This window comes from Ziziphus jujuba, chromosome 2 (genome assembly GCF_031755915.1).
Source record: "Ziziphus jujuba cultivar Dongzao chromosome 2, ASM3175591v1".
NCBI lineage: Eukaryota > Viridiplantae > Streptophyta > Magnoliopsida > Rosales > Rhamnaceae > Ziziphus > Ziziphus jujuba.
Window position 1 is genome coordinate 27,544,467 of NC_083380.1, and position 14,997 is coordinate 27,559,463.

The 14,997-nt window shown below is 33.3% G+C and overlaps 2 protein-coding genes across 3 annotated transcripts; both read right to left on the reverse strand.

Annotated features, from left to right (window-relative positions):
- Positions 1-3,489: 3,489 nt before the first annotated feature.
- LOC125422493 (E3 ubiquitin-protein ligase MPSR1) lies at positions 3,490-4,552 on the reverse strand. Its single transcript, XM_048474385.2, has one exon. It carries the CDS (start codon positions 4,428-4,430, stop codon positions 3,780-3,782), a length of 651 nt encoding a protein of 216 aa, XP_048330342.1. The 5' UTR covers positions 4,431-4,552; the 3' UTR covers positions 3,490-3,779.
- Positions 4,553-9,284: 4,732 nt separating this feature from the next.
- On the reverse strand, positions 9,285-14,902 carry LOC107419288 (microtubule-associated protein RP/EB family member 1A). Of its 2 annotated transcripts, none has more exons than XM_016028034.4 (8): positions 14,410-14,902; positions 12,611-12,679; positions 12,430-12,516; positions 11,038-11,144; positions 10,789-10,928; positions 10,632-10,699; positions 10,123-10,236; positions 9,285-9,635 (listed from the first exon to the last, which is right to left on the reverse strand). In XM_016028034.4, exons 1-8 carry the CDS (start codon positions 14,515-14,517, stop codon positions 9,510-9,512), a joined length of 819 nt encoding a protein of 272 aa, XP_015883520.1. In that variant the 5' UTR covers positions 14,518-14,902; the 3' UTR covers positions 9,285-9,509. The 2 variants fall into 2 exon arrangements, with proteins under 2 accessions (XP_015883520.1, XP_060670746.1); XM_060814763.1 differs by lacking the exon at positions 14,410-14,902 and adding an exon at positions 13,302-13,884.
- Between the last annotated feature and the right edge of the window lie 95 nt (positions 14,903-14,997).

A 14,997-nucleotide genomic window follows, 5' to 3' on the forward strand; every position in this document is an offset into this window, starting at 1 on the left:
TTAGACTTGTGGAGCTTTCCTGGGTATGTCACAGCATTCCAAAGTTGACTCAGCATGTACAAATTGACTAGAACTGAAAAGCAGTGGAAAAAAGATCCACACGCAAACCAAAACAAAGTATGTGGTTAAAAAAAAATCATAAATAATGAAGATATGATAGTATTAAATCTAAATAATAATGATTACACAAAACAAAAGGACATAGTTAAAATTCGATAAGAAAAATTAATGTATATATATATATATATATATATGATCACCATATGTAAAGGTGAAACTATAAACTCTAATAAATAATTACCACATACCCATATATAAACTTGATACTAAGCAAAGCAGAGAACTTGATACTATAAAACCTAAATGATGACCAAAAAAATTATAAATCAGTTATAAAATAAGTCACTGGCACATGTTACCCAAAAATCTTACCGTGAACAGAATTTATGCAGAGGGAAACTGCCAAATAACCGAACAAAATTTAATTTAACTAAAGAAAAAAAAAATCAGAAAGCCTTTTTGTATAATTGCATTGAAGAAATCCAATACTGTGAATCAAAAGGAAGCTGAGCGTCCAGGGAAGGAGACCATGCACCAATGGACCACCGATCCTGTGCATCTTGCTAAAGTATGAAGACAGCTCGTAATTATTGACAGCTCCCTTTTCCACAATTAGCTCTGTCTTTTCAGAGATTCCAAAATCATAAACATATACAGGAATACATGGCATCTATATTAATGCATGAATACTTGAATATATATATATATATATATATAATAAGAAACCGATAAGAGAAAAACAAAAAACAAAAGAAACGAATTTGCCTGAATTCAAGCATGACTGCCCAACTAGACTAATATTCAAGCTTTAAAGCAAAAGTATGCATATCATAACATAATTATCCTTCTTCCAACCTCCACATTTATCTTGAGAGCCACATTGACCAAATACATTGAAGACATGCTTTGTCAAATAGCATTGACAGACAAGGCCAAGATCCGTCTCAGAAATCTGCTTCAAATCACATATGTGAAGAATAAAAAATTGTAAAAGAAGAATCTCATTCGTTCACGGAAAAAACTAGGATATATAAATAATACCTTAAAAGAGATCAATGAAGATTAACAAGACTAAAATAGTAACTCATAATAGCTTGTGGCTCTGTTTAGCATAGCTTCTACCAAGCCAAAAACAGTTTTTAAAGTGTTTGGATAACTTTCAAAAAGTGCTTCAGGAGACCTTCAGAAATTACTTCTAATCGAAGCCAATGGAGAGAGTAGCTTCTTTCAGGAAGCATTTTTGGAGAAGCAGAAGCAAAAGCTATGCCTAACAGGGCCTACATCTATGTAAGAAACTATACAGGGGTCATAAGAGATACAACAGAATAATTATATATATATATATATGTGTGTGTGTGTGTGTGTATGGTTGATTACAAGAATATCTCTGCTATCTAATATATGCCCCTGCAATATTGAGCTTCTGTCATGGATGCCAATATTGGAACGGTGAGTCTGAAATTGAAGACATACCAAAGACTTTGTGAGAGAGTTAGCTAACTGATCAGATGTGTGCACATGTGTAACTCACAGGGCAACAAGATCTCTAACAATCCTTAAGGCCTTGCTTGAGCAGCAGCTATGGGTTGTGGAGCAGTGAGTGATTCTCTTACCTCTGCTGCATTGTCCTGCTGCGGGTATTTCTTTTTGCGAGCATGTTTGAGGGTTCTTTACACACTCGTTCGTATCACCAAAGGACCAGAGTTCGAGTTTTTGCTCGACCGTTGTCCTTGTTGTCTTTCTCTTTGCTTACTGACTGAAGGACGATCACCAACAGCAGCATGCGTTGGTGAAGACCCATAAATCCTCTCCTCCAAGGCTTCAGGCAGACTTTCATTGGTTTTATCAGCAACCATTGTCAATTCCCTCGCCAAACTAAACAAACTCAACTCCGAGAAAGAAAACCAAAGTTGAGCTTTATTTATACTAAAAAAAGCTAAGTTGAGCTTTATTTATACTGACAACAATATGTCAAGTACTCTCTACACTCCTAGTTGGATTGGATTATGAAACTAATGAATAAATGGAATCCAATAAATATTATGAAAATAAGAAATATATATTTAGAAATAGTGGCCAGTCTAAGATTTGGAAACTAATAGCATAATCCTAAGGTCCAAAATAAAGAAAGTAAAATACTATGATATAACACCCACTGAAATAGGAGACAAAACAAAGAAGAAAATAGACAAAAGCAGAGGAATTAAAAATAAGTAGAAAAGTAGATATAAATTTAGATATATGTTTTGATACAATAAAGCAGTGAGAATTATATACATATATATATATATATATGTGGTAATACTAGTTTACCATTTGCTCCTTTCAATATAACTTTCAGGTTTAAGTGAATCGTGAATGTTAAAGCTATGAAGAATGCATATACATATGTTTGTTTTCATATACCTTCACTGACATTGATATTTCTGCTAAATAATACAGGCTTCCTTGTAAAACTTTCTGTTATGGTGACAGACATGTTAATTGGCACAAACAAATTGGGTATTTATAATGGAAGCCAAGGCCGTTAACAGGGCCATTCACTCCATGGCCATAACGTGGGCTATATCCTCTCCGAAAAGCTCCAGATTTTCGGTTAACAAGGCCATTCCCATGAAATCGGAAGCTTGATCAATGAGCTACCAGATGGCTGTGACATGAACTATGTGAAGGGCAAAGATGGAGCTGTTTACTACAAGTTTGCTGCAGCTTCTTTGGAAAAACACAGAGTCTTCATGACTCCATGAATCACCCAAGTTTCCCTTCAAAAATTAACAATCCAAGAGAGGAATACTTACATTCCATGATTTATAGATTTGCTACAGACTAGCTTAGAGCCAGCTTGAGAATTATACCAGCCTTATTACTAGCATCATTTATAATAATTAGCTCTGTAGAAACCTCTCTTAATTAATAGGCTATTAAATGTTTTGTTAGGCTTGTTTAATCTTGGTTATGATTACAAACAATAAAGAATTAATCGCTATTGCCATCAGAAATTCTTTTTCGTTACTTTTGTTTTTGCCAATCCCCATGAGCTACTTGTTATGTTTTCCAACTCGGAAGTCCACAAAACTCTCCAAATTGTGTATGTTATGCTGTTTTTCATTGATAAATTACATAAAAGGCAGAGTAAAAGTGTTTTCCTATATATATATATTTTTATTTTTTTTTTCAGAGGGTGTTGACTTCTATTTGACTGGCAAACTCATCATTCAAATATGCAACCTAAAACTTTTTAATAACAAAGAGAATCTAATGGAAGTTGTGAAATTGTCAAGGGTACGCAATTTTTGGACTTGGAAAAAGATTTTTTCCATTAATTTAAACTGCTGTATACTTCAGAGGATAATTCAAAAAGAAAGGCAAAAAAAGAACAAAAAGAAAGCAATAAAATATTATTTTTGTGCTTTGGTATACTTGTGAGCAATTAAATCTATATGACTTTTGTATTATACTGAGAAAATACCGAAGATTAAAATGAAACCAAGCAAATAACTATATGTGAATTCCTTTATCAAAGACTAAATGATAAAGATTATAAACAAATACATCATTTGGTCCAAGAACAGAGAAAAGTGTAAAAACAGAGAGTGGGTTGGTGAAATCAGATAAATTTGCTCATTGTATACACAAAACAATAAAAGCATATACACTCTACGCCAAAACTTTTTCTTCCTTTCTTCTGTATGCACATACTATACGTGTATTAAAACTCATCATAAAGATGGCATCTGAAACCTACACAAGGGACATAATTTGCTGGTTTGGAGCCACTTGACAATACAATCTCCATGAAAGAGATGCAAGCAAGGCATTCGAGTAGCTTCACACCCATTTTCAAAATCATCAAAGCAAACGGAGCAACATCCAACTTCTTCTTTTAAAGAACCTTCAACCTTGATCCTCTCCAACTCTTCGATGGAAACTTTACTGGCTGGCTCAAACTTAGGCTCCCAATCATCTTCACCGCCCAATTCCAGTTCCACCACATCATCATCATCATCATAATCATCATCGTCATCAGACAAAACACGAACATCGACAAGTATTCTGAGAACTTTTCGACCGGCGAAGTGTCTATTGGAGGACATGGAATGAGCAACATCCAAAACCCTTTGCACCATAGAAGGCAGAACCGGGACTCCAATGTTTGAAAGAATGTGGTGAATGGCAACCTTGGACCTTTCATCATCATGCATCACCACATCATATTCCACACACTCATGTTGGTGAAGAATGAGATCATCATCTTCTTGATTATAGGAGGCCTGGATAAGGAACATGAACTTGGCGGATGCCAATGATTCATCTTCCGTCTCTATGTGATCCAAAGGCCATGCTCCAAAGTAATAATCTCCACCCGCCATATGATTATCAACACCCCAAAAAAACAAAAAAGAGTTTACAGGAGAAATTAATGGAATAGAGAGAGACTTAACGGAATGAGAGTAAGAAGAAGAAGTAGCAAAGCAGATAAAAGGAAACTAGAGCACTGATTTATTAATTACATATCCGTTTTATAGATTTTCTATTAGATTTCTAGAGGCGGTGGGAAAGGGAAGTTATATCAATTTCTTTTAGGATTATGACAGATATGGCAGTTTCCTTTGACTTTCCACCTGGGCCTTATTTTTAATTTTGAATCCCTGAATATAAGATATAATAATGTCCAAAAAAATAAAAATAAAAATACATATATCTACTTTACTTTCTTTATGATTGTTGTTATTATTATTATTTTTTTCCACTAAAATAAAAGAAATCATTATTTTGTGAAGTTATATTTGTTATAATAATGATGATGATGAAATCCTATATCCAAAAAAATAAAAAATAAAAAAATGATGATGATGAAAAATCCTATGGCTATAATATTAAATATTTTGTATACAATATTGTCGATTTTAATAATCATAATTAGAATTTTTTTTTTTTTTTTTTGGATGGTTGATGAAGCGGATTAGCTCCAGTGGTAGAGCATCTTTACTTATGGCCATGAGAACAAGAATTCGAATCACACAGAAGGCACAAGAGCAATGGATAGATTGTAGTTTGTATTTAGGTAATTTCTTCCAAAAAAAAAATTAGATTTTTTTTTTTTTTTTTTGGCTTTTAGTTTCAATCACAGTTAGAAGTTAAAAATTGGATAAATTAAACGATTTCAATCAAAATCTAATAGGTTCGACAGTCTAAAATATCTTTCTGTTAAAATTAGTAATTGAGCATTATATATTAATATCTTTTTGTTAAAATTAGTATTTGAGCATTATATATTATACATATGATTCCTAATTAACCCTTTTAAAAAAAATCCAGCTTGGTTACTAAATTTAGATTTTAGATTTAGATTTAGAGTTGTATTATTTTGAATCCACTTTCCAATAAATTACTAGCTTGGTCTTAGAGTTGTAGTTTACAAAAATCCACGATCACTTTTATTAAGTTGCTTGCTGCCTAAGTATCAGTAACAAAGCAAAATGACTATAATCAAATTAAACTAAAACAAAAAGATTATGCATCGATTTATGGTCATACAGATAATCAAATTTGCATATAAATGAAAAATAGTAAAATTATAGAAACCACTCTTTAGAACTCAATGATTGTAACAGTAGTTGTCCTTTAACCAAAAAATAAAAAATAAAAATAAAAAAACGTAGTTGTCCAATTATCAATTACAAGGAGTAAGATAATTAATTCAGCAAAAATTACAAGGAGCAATTTTTGGTCACATGTCGAGTTGTGGTTAATCAAATCATTGGTGCTCGAACAATCCTTTGAAATCATATATTATCTTCTTCTTTTGTCCCCGATTCATTCCATTTCAAGCCCTAATTATATTTTTGTATTCGAAGTTCGAAAAACATTCCTCACCGGGCTTGACATCTTTTCATTTCACCGAAATTCACCATCTTCTCAACTGTTTGTATCAATTTCTTACCGGAGTTGAGGGTTAAATGTCAAGGACAATAAACAAATTGATCATTTAATCCAAGAACAGAGAAAATGGTAAAGAGCAGAAAATTGAGATATTTGAAGGCCATAAATGGATTAAAATCAGATTAACTTGTTCATTGTATACATATAGAAACAAAAATTAAAAACAGATCCACTTTACAGAATACTTTTTTCTGCATGTATGTATATATTCATTTTACAAGTATCTAAACTAATCACAAATATGGCATCTGAAACCTACGCAAGGGACAGAATCTGCTTTTTTCAAGCCACATGACAGTACAATTCACATGAAAAAAGGCAAGCAAGGCATACGGGTAGCTTCATTACCAATTTCAAAACCTTCAAAACAAATCAAACATCCTTGTGCTTCTGGTAAAGCTTCAACTTTTAAGCTTTGCACCTCATCAATGGAAGCTTTACTGGTTGCCTCAAACTTAGGCTCCCAATCTTCACCACCCAATTCCACAAAACATCCTCATCATCATCATCAACAACCTACATAAACCTCCACTAACATCCTCAGAACTTTTCAACCCTTGTTGTGTTTATCAGTGGACACGGAATGAGCAACATCCAAAGCCCGTGTACCATGAAAGGCTCAAACGAAACTCCAACGTTGGACCTTGGACCTTTGCTCGTTCATTACCACATTATCATATTGTTGTTAATTGTTTCTTTTTCCTAAAATGCAACAAATACATTATTTAGTAAAGTTATGCTTGTTATAATAATATTATAATGATGATGATGATTTCTTCAGTAAATATTTAAATTTAAGAATTTACAAATAATGAAACAGAGTTTGCATATAGTTAAATTAAAAACAAAGAAATCTTGAATCGTCTGCGAATCTGGAATTTCAAATACATTAATTCTTCAAGAGATAAAATGATCAAAAAGCCACATTTGCTACGTAATTAAACATTATGCTATGCATTCAATATGCTTACATTAACATTTTAATTTTAAAATGTTATTTTTTCATCTCAGAGAAAATATATTATTTTTTAGAGCTAGCCACATTTCTCTTATATGAAAGTGTATCTTTGAGAACCACAACCTAGCTAAAATGTATTAGTAATAAATAAAGTGACCTTAATTATGGAAATTGAGAAATTAATTGTCCAAGCAGGGTAATTAGTTAAAAGTTTTTTTTTTTTTCTTTGGAATTTATGAGAATTTCAATTAACTTGAACATCTATGTACTACTTCAGAATTGCAAAAGATAGTTCTTATTAATGTCATGCGTCCCAATAAAATGTAATTACAAGCTATAGATTGTGGTCAGCTAAATCAACAAACCACATTTAAAGTAAAAACCATTTAACAGTATCTTCTATTCTACGGGAAGTCTGCCCAGAGTAAGCTAGAATTTTTTCATCTTTTTTTTTTTTTTTTTTCCTTCCATTTTTTGTTTCCCCCTTTTTTTTCTCAATTTGTTTTTCTTCCTTTTTTTTTTCTCGTTATTTTTTCTTGCTTTTTTCTTTTATTTTTTTTCTTGTTTTCCTTTTTTCCTTCCTTTTTCTCCATTTTATTTTGTTCCTTCCTTTTTCCTTTTTTTTTTTTTTTATTTTCTACCTTCCTTCTACTCCAAGAAAACTCCTGCTCCTTCAATGTTATCCTGAGAGAGATTTTAGAAAGCCTGTCGAGGAGTGTGGCAATAAGGAAACACAAAGCTCTTACAGCTTTCATGGGACATGTGTTGTTGCAAGCTGGTTGTCTAACAGCAAGTCCTCCTCTTCCTCTTGCTCTCTCTCTCAAATAGTCTTTCACTCTCACTCTCTTTGCCATTCTCACTACACCTTCCAGCTCCACCTCCTCTGCTACCGTGGTGGTTAAGGATTGATCTTCTTTGGCCACCATAAGAAACGCAGCCAGTGAAATAGTTGGTCGAGGTTTTTGGGTTGAGCAGCTATTTCCAGAGCATGCCTCTAAAGTTTTTCCATCATAAATGGATGACCATCCCTGGGAACCTTCATCAGGGACAGCATTGGAGATAGGATGGAAGAGGATGTGGTAGGGTTTATGATAAGGTGTTTTGGTTGCAGAAATCAGTAGATTTTCGAGGGTTTCTGAAAAAGGCGATCATTTTTTAGGAAGGAAACATCAAAATAGATCAAGAAATCAGGATATGGGGAAGGAATTTCCACATCCTCCAGATACATTTCTTGCCAAACCTCACAGCTATGCGAAAGCAGCTTTGATATCTTCTAATATTGATTATTGAAGAAGATGAAGATTCAACAACAGCAAATAATAGAACAGGATATGAAAGAAAAAATTGAACAGGGTGTGAAAGAACAAATAAGGAAGATGATCACAAAGCTCAAACACATAAAAGGTCAAATGTAGTGAATATGGAATTTCTTAATATGTTTATGTATGGAGGGTTCTAAGCAAGCTGTGTTAAAGAGTTGTTTCCAAATAGCGTAGTTTGGTTTGGCTTTGAGGTGTAATTATTTTGCAACATGTTTCCAAATGATCCTCATTTTGCTTTAGAGTTGTATTTTGAATCCACTCTGCAATGATTACTAGCTTGGTCTTAGAGTCGTAGGTATTTGAAACCAAACCATGGGTACTAAGTCCAGGATTAATATTAATAAGTTGCTTGCACCCTAAGTATCAGTAACAAAGCGAAAAAAATGATGATCAAACTAAAGCAAAAGATAATGCATTGATTTGTAGTCATAAGCTAATCAAATTTGTATATAAATAAAAATAGTAAAATCATTGATTAGCAACAAATAATAGTGAATATAGAGTTCAGTCAGTTTGTCGGTGGGAATAAAGTCTAGTATACATTTGTCGGTGGGAGTACAGCTAGCTTAATTGTACTCTTTTGCGTTTGAGAGAGAGCTACACAATGAATATGAGCGGATAGGAATTCCCATCCTTGTTTTTTACTTTTGTACATTCTTTACACTTTACTTACAATCTACCCTGTTTGAGTAAATAATCTCCAAAGTAGTGCACTATCTCCTTTCTTCATGATTACTATTATTTTTAATTTTTTCAAATTTGAAGTACAAATGCTTCTCTAATAACAATAACAAATCCTACAATTCTAAACTTAAAACACGTGTAATGTTATCGCTATATAAGTTTATTTGAAATAATTAGAGACTAGATGCCAATCCTAATAAATCACAACCAAAGTGGTTATGGCATGAAAGCCAACCATTCGGTTGCTAAAATAGAATCCATTTTCTCTTCTCAATTAATAACACTCCCTCAGATTTCAAACTCCAAGAAAATATAAATTTGAAGAAAACCAGCTCTATTATTACCAAAGATTCAATTGTCAATCATCTATCCAGCAAAGAGAGAAGAAAATACATCTAAAATGTCCTTCACCAAATGGTATTTACCAGATATCAAAGTGAAGGAACTATGATCAGTATCTCATGATAAAGAAAAAGCCAGGCAAGAAGGCTCTACAAGTATGTTAATCGTAATGGGCAGGAGCCTCCATTGTTAGTCAGGACTCAAGGTTCGTTTTCCGTTTCATTTTCCCCACCATTCATGGCTTCAAAAAGATAATCCTGAGCTTCAGCAAGTGCTGATTCTTTTGCATCGGCAGCATACAGTATCTTCTTTACTGCTATAGCCATCTGAATGAAATTTAGTTGCATGCATGATTAGATAAATAGCCTTGAGACCTAAAAAAACAGAACAGAAGTACAAACAGAAGGCTTGGAGTAGTTTCTTAAACAAGAAGCAATCATCCAAAGTGCTATAAATATTGTATCAATTCTCACAAAACCAGGGAGTGAGAGAGTATTTCTTGAGGATAGAACAAAACAACCAATCTCTCCAAAAGAGAGATTAGAAGACTTGAGCTCCAAATCTCCTAATGCATCACAAAATTTTGCTCCATAAATTACAAATATTTGTGAAAACTCCAGACCAAAAAATTTGTTTGATAATCCTCGGGAAAAATGACTAGTTTTTTATACATGATAGCAAGATAAATATAAATTAAAGGTTTCATTCATAAAGAGATATAATTAAAGATGATTACAAGAAAACAAATAAAAGTGAACATACATTGTTAAACCATAAGGCTGTATATTAAAAGAAGAAAACTCTTAAACTAACCGGTAGATTTTCCAATTCAGGACCCTGACAAAGTATTTCTATATCCCGTAGTTTTGCAAAGTAAAAGTCCCTTTCTTTTTCCAAAAGGTCAACTGAAAGCTTGAGATCTGTGATCTGTACAAAAGCAGCATAAAGAAACCACTCTTTAGAACTCACTGATTATAAGAGTAGTAGTGCAATTATCAATTACAAGGAGTAGATAAATTTGACTATGCAATATCAGGGCAAAGAAAAAAAGCAAAATGAAATCTAATTAACAATGAATAGTTCTAACAGAAATGCAAAAATAAACACTGAAAACTAAAGTATAAGGAATAAATGGAGTTCCTGGTCCACATATTTTTTCCCACTACAACTTTTTTCAGGCTGTAATACATTTCTTCAAAGAACTTAGAAGAAAAAGAATTTCCATAGAGAGCCATTAGAAGCATTTAGAGGACCCAATTTGAAACTTTTCACATGTTGGATTGAACAAGAAGAAAACAGCAACAAGAACCCCGTATAAATACCTCTTTCGATAATGCCTGGACTTCACCAGAAGAATCCGCCCCACCTGCAGCTGCACTTATCTTCCTTGCTATAACAAATACATTCATACAATCTCAGGAAGTGTCAGAAGGGCAAACAAAATGGGTGCAAACACCAAAGGTTTGGATCGAAGCTGACCAGTTGTTTTAAGACCAACAGTATCCCCATAACCAGGGTTATGCATATTGTTAGATTGCAGTGATTTTGAGTTCTTCTGAGAACCCTTGGGATTTCGCTCTTTCCCTCCCTTACTTCTTCGCTCCACAGGGTTATAATTCCTTGAAGAAACACAAAGTAGGTCATTGAAAAGAGGGAACATAGATATTATACATACAGAATCACTGGGATGGTATAGATCAACAGAGAAAAAAAGGAAAAATAGCTTACTCATTCATAATGCCACCATTTACAGAATCACAGTAGCGCTTCAGCCATTGTAAGAACTCCAAGTTGTCTAAAGGTCGGCCTTTAACAAGTCTGTTGACTTCAATGTGCTTCCGTAAAACCAAAAAAATAAAAAATAGAGCAGTCAGTGCAAATGTAGATTATTGGTCACACAGTAATACACCACACCAATCCACTTTCTCATCTAGACATTCTTATCAAGATCAGCTATTAAGTAATGGAACATCACTGTCACAAGCTGGGATACTCAACAAGACACCAAAAAAGATGAAGGCTTTACCATTTACTACAAATCATCAATTTATGGGACTATGTACCACCTACTAAACAACACCATGAGTGCTGGTTCCATCTATCTCCAGTGCAGATCTTAACTGAGTGATCTTTTCATGCTACTTATGCATACAAATTAAGTTTGGGCAGAGCAACACTTTAACAGTATTCCATTGAAGTCCTATGTATAGCCAATAAAACTAATGTATATCACCATATAAGCAGAGTAACCATGCAAGAATCCCAACAGAAACCCACACTTGCATCAATATTTTTGTTAAGTGAAATAAAATCCAGTGTATCATCAAGTTAAAAACACATCTCATTATGTAATGCTTTAGTTCAGAAGTATTTGTCTGTTTCAGAGTTCTTTAAACTCTCTGTCAATTACATCAATAACCTGGCAGGTGTAAGTGTAAGAGACTATCTAAGGTCAACACTTCTTACTCTTTTTATTACATTTCAATAAAGGCCAAATCTGGGAATAAGCTCACAAACTATTGTACATATATATCCCTCCACTATTCTTGTACAAAGACTTCCCATACTTGCGAAGAGATCACGTTAGGGAAAGGTCACCTAAAGCGCATCAGAAATTCAAAGGCCCATTTTTCCCTTTTCTTCCACATTGATCCAAACTGAGGGACAAAAGGCTTGCCATCTTAGCATGATAACTTTCACCGCTGAAATACCAAAATTTCAAAGTTTCTTCCTCTCAAAATCCTTCTGGCTAAATATTGCTCCAGTTAAATTTCTTTTAATGGTATTCCTTTCCAGGAACAGTTTCAGTAACGCCCAAGCAAAACCAGGCCAGATATTGGGATAGGACATTTGATTCAAAATTCTAGCTTTCTCACCAAATGAGAGAACTACAATTGTCGATCTCACCTTGGATCAATGGATCAAAATTCAAGAAGAAATATGATATTATGAAAAGACAAACATAGGACCACAGTAAAAAGAACACAAAAGTTCAACCTGATAAAGGTAAAGATCTACATTCATGACATCAATGTTTTATTTACTTCCAGTTATTCATCAAACCTAGGATGCCATGAAGCAATAGTACATGAGGGAAAATCTTTAGCAAGATGATAATACCTTTTCAATTTTCAACTTGTTGAACACATCCTGTAGAACTTTATAGTTTTGGATCATATCATATTCTGTCTTTGCATCAAAATTGACCTACAATAAACCATATTGAAGACACAACAGATAAAACGATCAATTAAATTATCAAGCCTAGATGAAAATTACAAAAGCAGAGGAAGGTTATCACCTTGTGCATTGGAACAACTCCTGGATAGGTCATGTCCATCATCTGACATTGGACAGCACCAGATGCAGCCTGGCCACAATTCTTTATATCAATAGAAACATAATATATTTTTTCATTGTAAAGTGAATTTCACAAGTGAGAATTACAGATCATTCCATAATTCAGAATAAATAAGCAAGCACCAATGAATCAATGACACCATCACAGTGAATATACAACAGCTATACAGAAGAAACAATGTCCCAATATAAGCATAGCAACAATTAAACTGAAACTCTAAAACTTGTTTTATGGCTGATTGCAAACATCTATATAATGTACGACAAAGAAAATTTTGCTTCCAGTCCCAAGTCAACACAAAGATTACAGATGCCATTTCTTAAAATCACATTATGGTTAACAATAATATCCTCTTGTAAATTTTCCAAATCTTTAGCAAACCTGAGCAAAATCAATAACTGCAAACAACATATACTAGCCTAGCGTTCAAGATTCACTGACAAACCAAAATTATAATAGGTTTTTTGATAAGCTTAAATTGCAAACCCAGTTGATTCTCAGATAATGAAGAAATTTTCTTAGGTCCTGTACTCATCTTAACAAGCAGCAAGTATATTAGAATTTCACGCATACATCAAGCCATTAACAACATGAAAACACTAAACAGAATAAATCACGTGCACATTCGCACCCATAAGATCAATCCTCCTCTGATGCTCCGTCTTACCAATCAACAGCATAAGAATATCTACTTTGGCAACGGCACAATTACAAAACAAAAGAATTTCAATACATAGCCAGCCAGATTGCATCGTAAATTTAGTATTCAAAATAAATTTGATCGGCTCGGTTATTTTTTAGCCATTACTTCTCAGTTCAAATTTCAGTTGGATATCAAACTTTTTTCTCTTTTTTCCCTCTCTGGAATATCTGACCAGTTTAAGATTTAAGAGCTAATTGTAATTGATTTCCCTGATTCTATCGCTTGCTTCTCATGTATAGGAGTTCCTCTCTGGATAAAAAATCTTTTTATGAAAAAAATAAAAAAAACAAAAAAAAAAAACTGATATAATGAAAGGGTTGAATAAGAATCAAAAGGAAGTGCAGATGCTTTTCCCATTTCATTCTAGTAAGTTTATACAAAACCCAGTTGCGTGTCACCGTCGGTTAATAAGGATATGCCCATGAAACACTCTAGTTAGCAATTATCTTCATATAGTGAGTCACCCAAAATAAACTCTTAAAAACCAACATCCTTCCAAGTATTAGAGAATTTATATAATTTCGAAAATCAAGGCAAAAAAATAAAAAATAAAAAATCCATTGGTTCTAATCCCTTGTTGTAACGTCTTTATCTATATAACAATCAAAAAAATAAAATAAGAAAAAGAGAACAACGATCCCAAGTAAATTTATGATATATCAAACAACGAGACAAAGGAAATTTAAGAACTAAGAATAATAATTTGCCAGGAAAAAACCACCAGCACAAAAAAAATTAATATATATATATATATATATATATCAATAAATAGATAAACAAACAAGACCCAGGTTGACACCCAAGAAAAAATTTACAGAGAAAAACGAAAAACGAAAAAAAGAAAAAAAAACCGAAAGAGGTTCTAATGTACTAAAAATGGCATAGACAAAAAGGCCCATATTCAAGATCTTTGGCAAAAACCAAACAAAGTTTCAGGACCCAGTTTTCGAACCCCAGGGAAAAAAAAAAAAAAAAAAAAAGGAAAATGAGAAAGAAATAAAGTGGGTTTTAGGGGAAATGCAGGTAAGGAAAGGACCTCTTCAATGCGAGAGAGATTAAGCTGAAGGCGATTGTTAATCCACGTCAAAATCTCATTCCTGCCAACGAAGTACGCGCTGTCCATCATCCCTATGTTCGTCGCCATTTTTGGTTTTTCGCTCCCAAGTTCCCCCACCGACCCAAATTCGATTCCCACTATGAAATTTTTTAGCAAATTTCGCAGCGAAAATAAGCGTTTATAAATGGGAAATTAGCGAAGATTACGACACAGGGTTTTAGGTGAGTAAAACCAAATTAAAAATTAAAAAAGACCCAATTGAATTATTTGAATATTTTCTTTTTCTTTTTTTTTTGAGAATTTAGAAACCGTAGAGAAGGAATTGAAAAGACGAAGAAGAAGAAGAAGAAAAACAGAAACAGAAACAGAAATGCGTGGATTTGAATTGCATTTGCAAAAATTTATGGCCTCGTTGGACGCCACTCTCTCTCTCTCTCTCTCTCTCTCTCTCTCTCTACTTCTCTCACTCTTTTCTCTCTCTCTATTTTATTTGGATTTTATTTTCTATAATGTAACGGATTAGACTTTTTTGCCACTGTTTTTCAAAATAAAAAAATAATTGTTTTA

What these genes read in the sequence shown, in the direction of transcription:
- LOC125422493 (XM_048474385.2), bottom strand. Translation starts at nt 4,430, where the DNA reads ATGGCGGGTGGAGATTATTACTTTGGAGCATGGCCTTTGGATCACATA.
- LOC107419288 (XM_016028034.4), bottom strand. Translation starts at nt 14,517, where the DNA reads ATGGCGACGAACATAGGGATGATGGACAGCGCGTACTTCGTTGGCAGG. An exon ending in TGTTGGTCTTAAAACAACTG is followed by an intron (nt 10,700 to 10,788) that starts GTCAGCTTCGAT and finishes TATTTGTTATAG; the next exon opens with CAAGGAAGATAAGTGCAGCT. An exon ending in TCCAGGCATTATCGAAAGAG is followed by an intron (nt 10,237 to 10,631) that starts GTATTTATACGG and finishes GCTTTTGTACAG; the next exon opens with ATCACAGATCTCAAGCTTTC.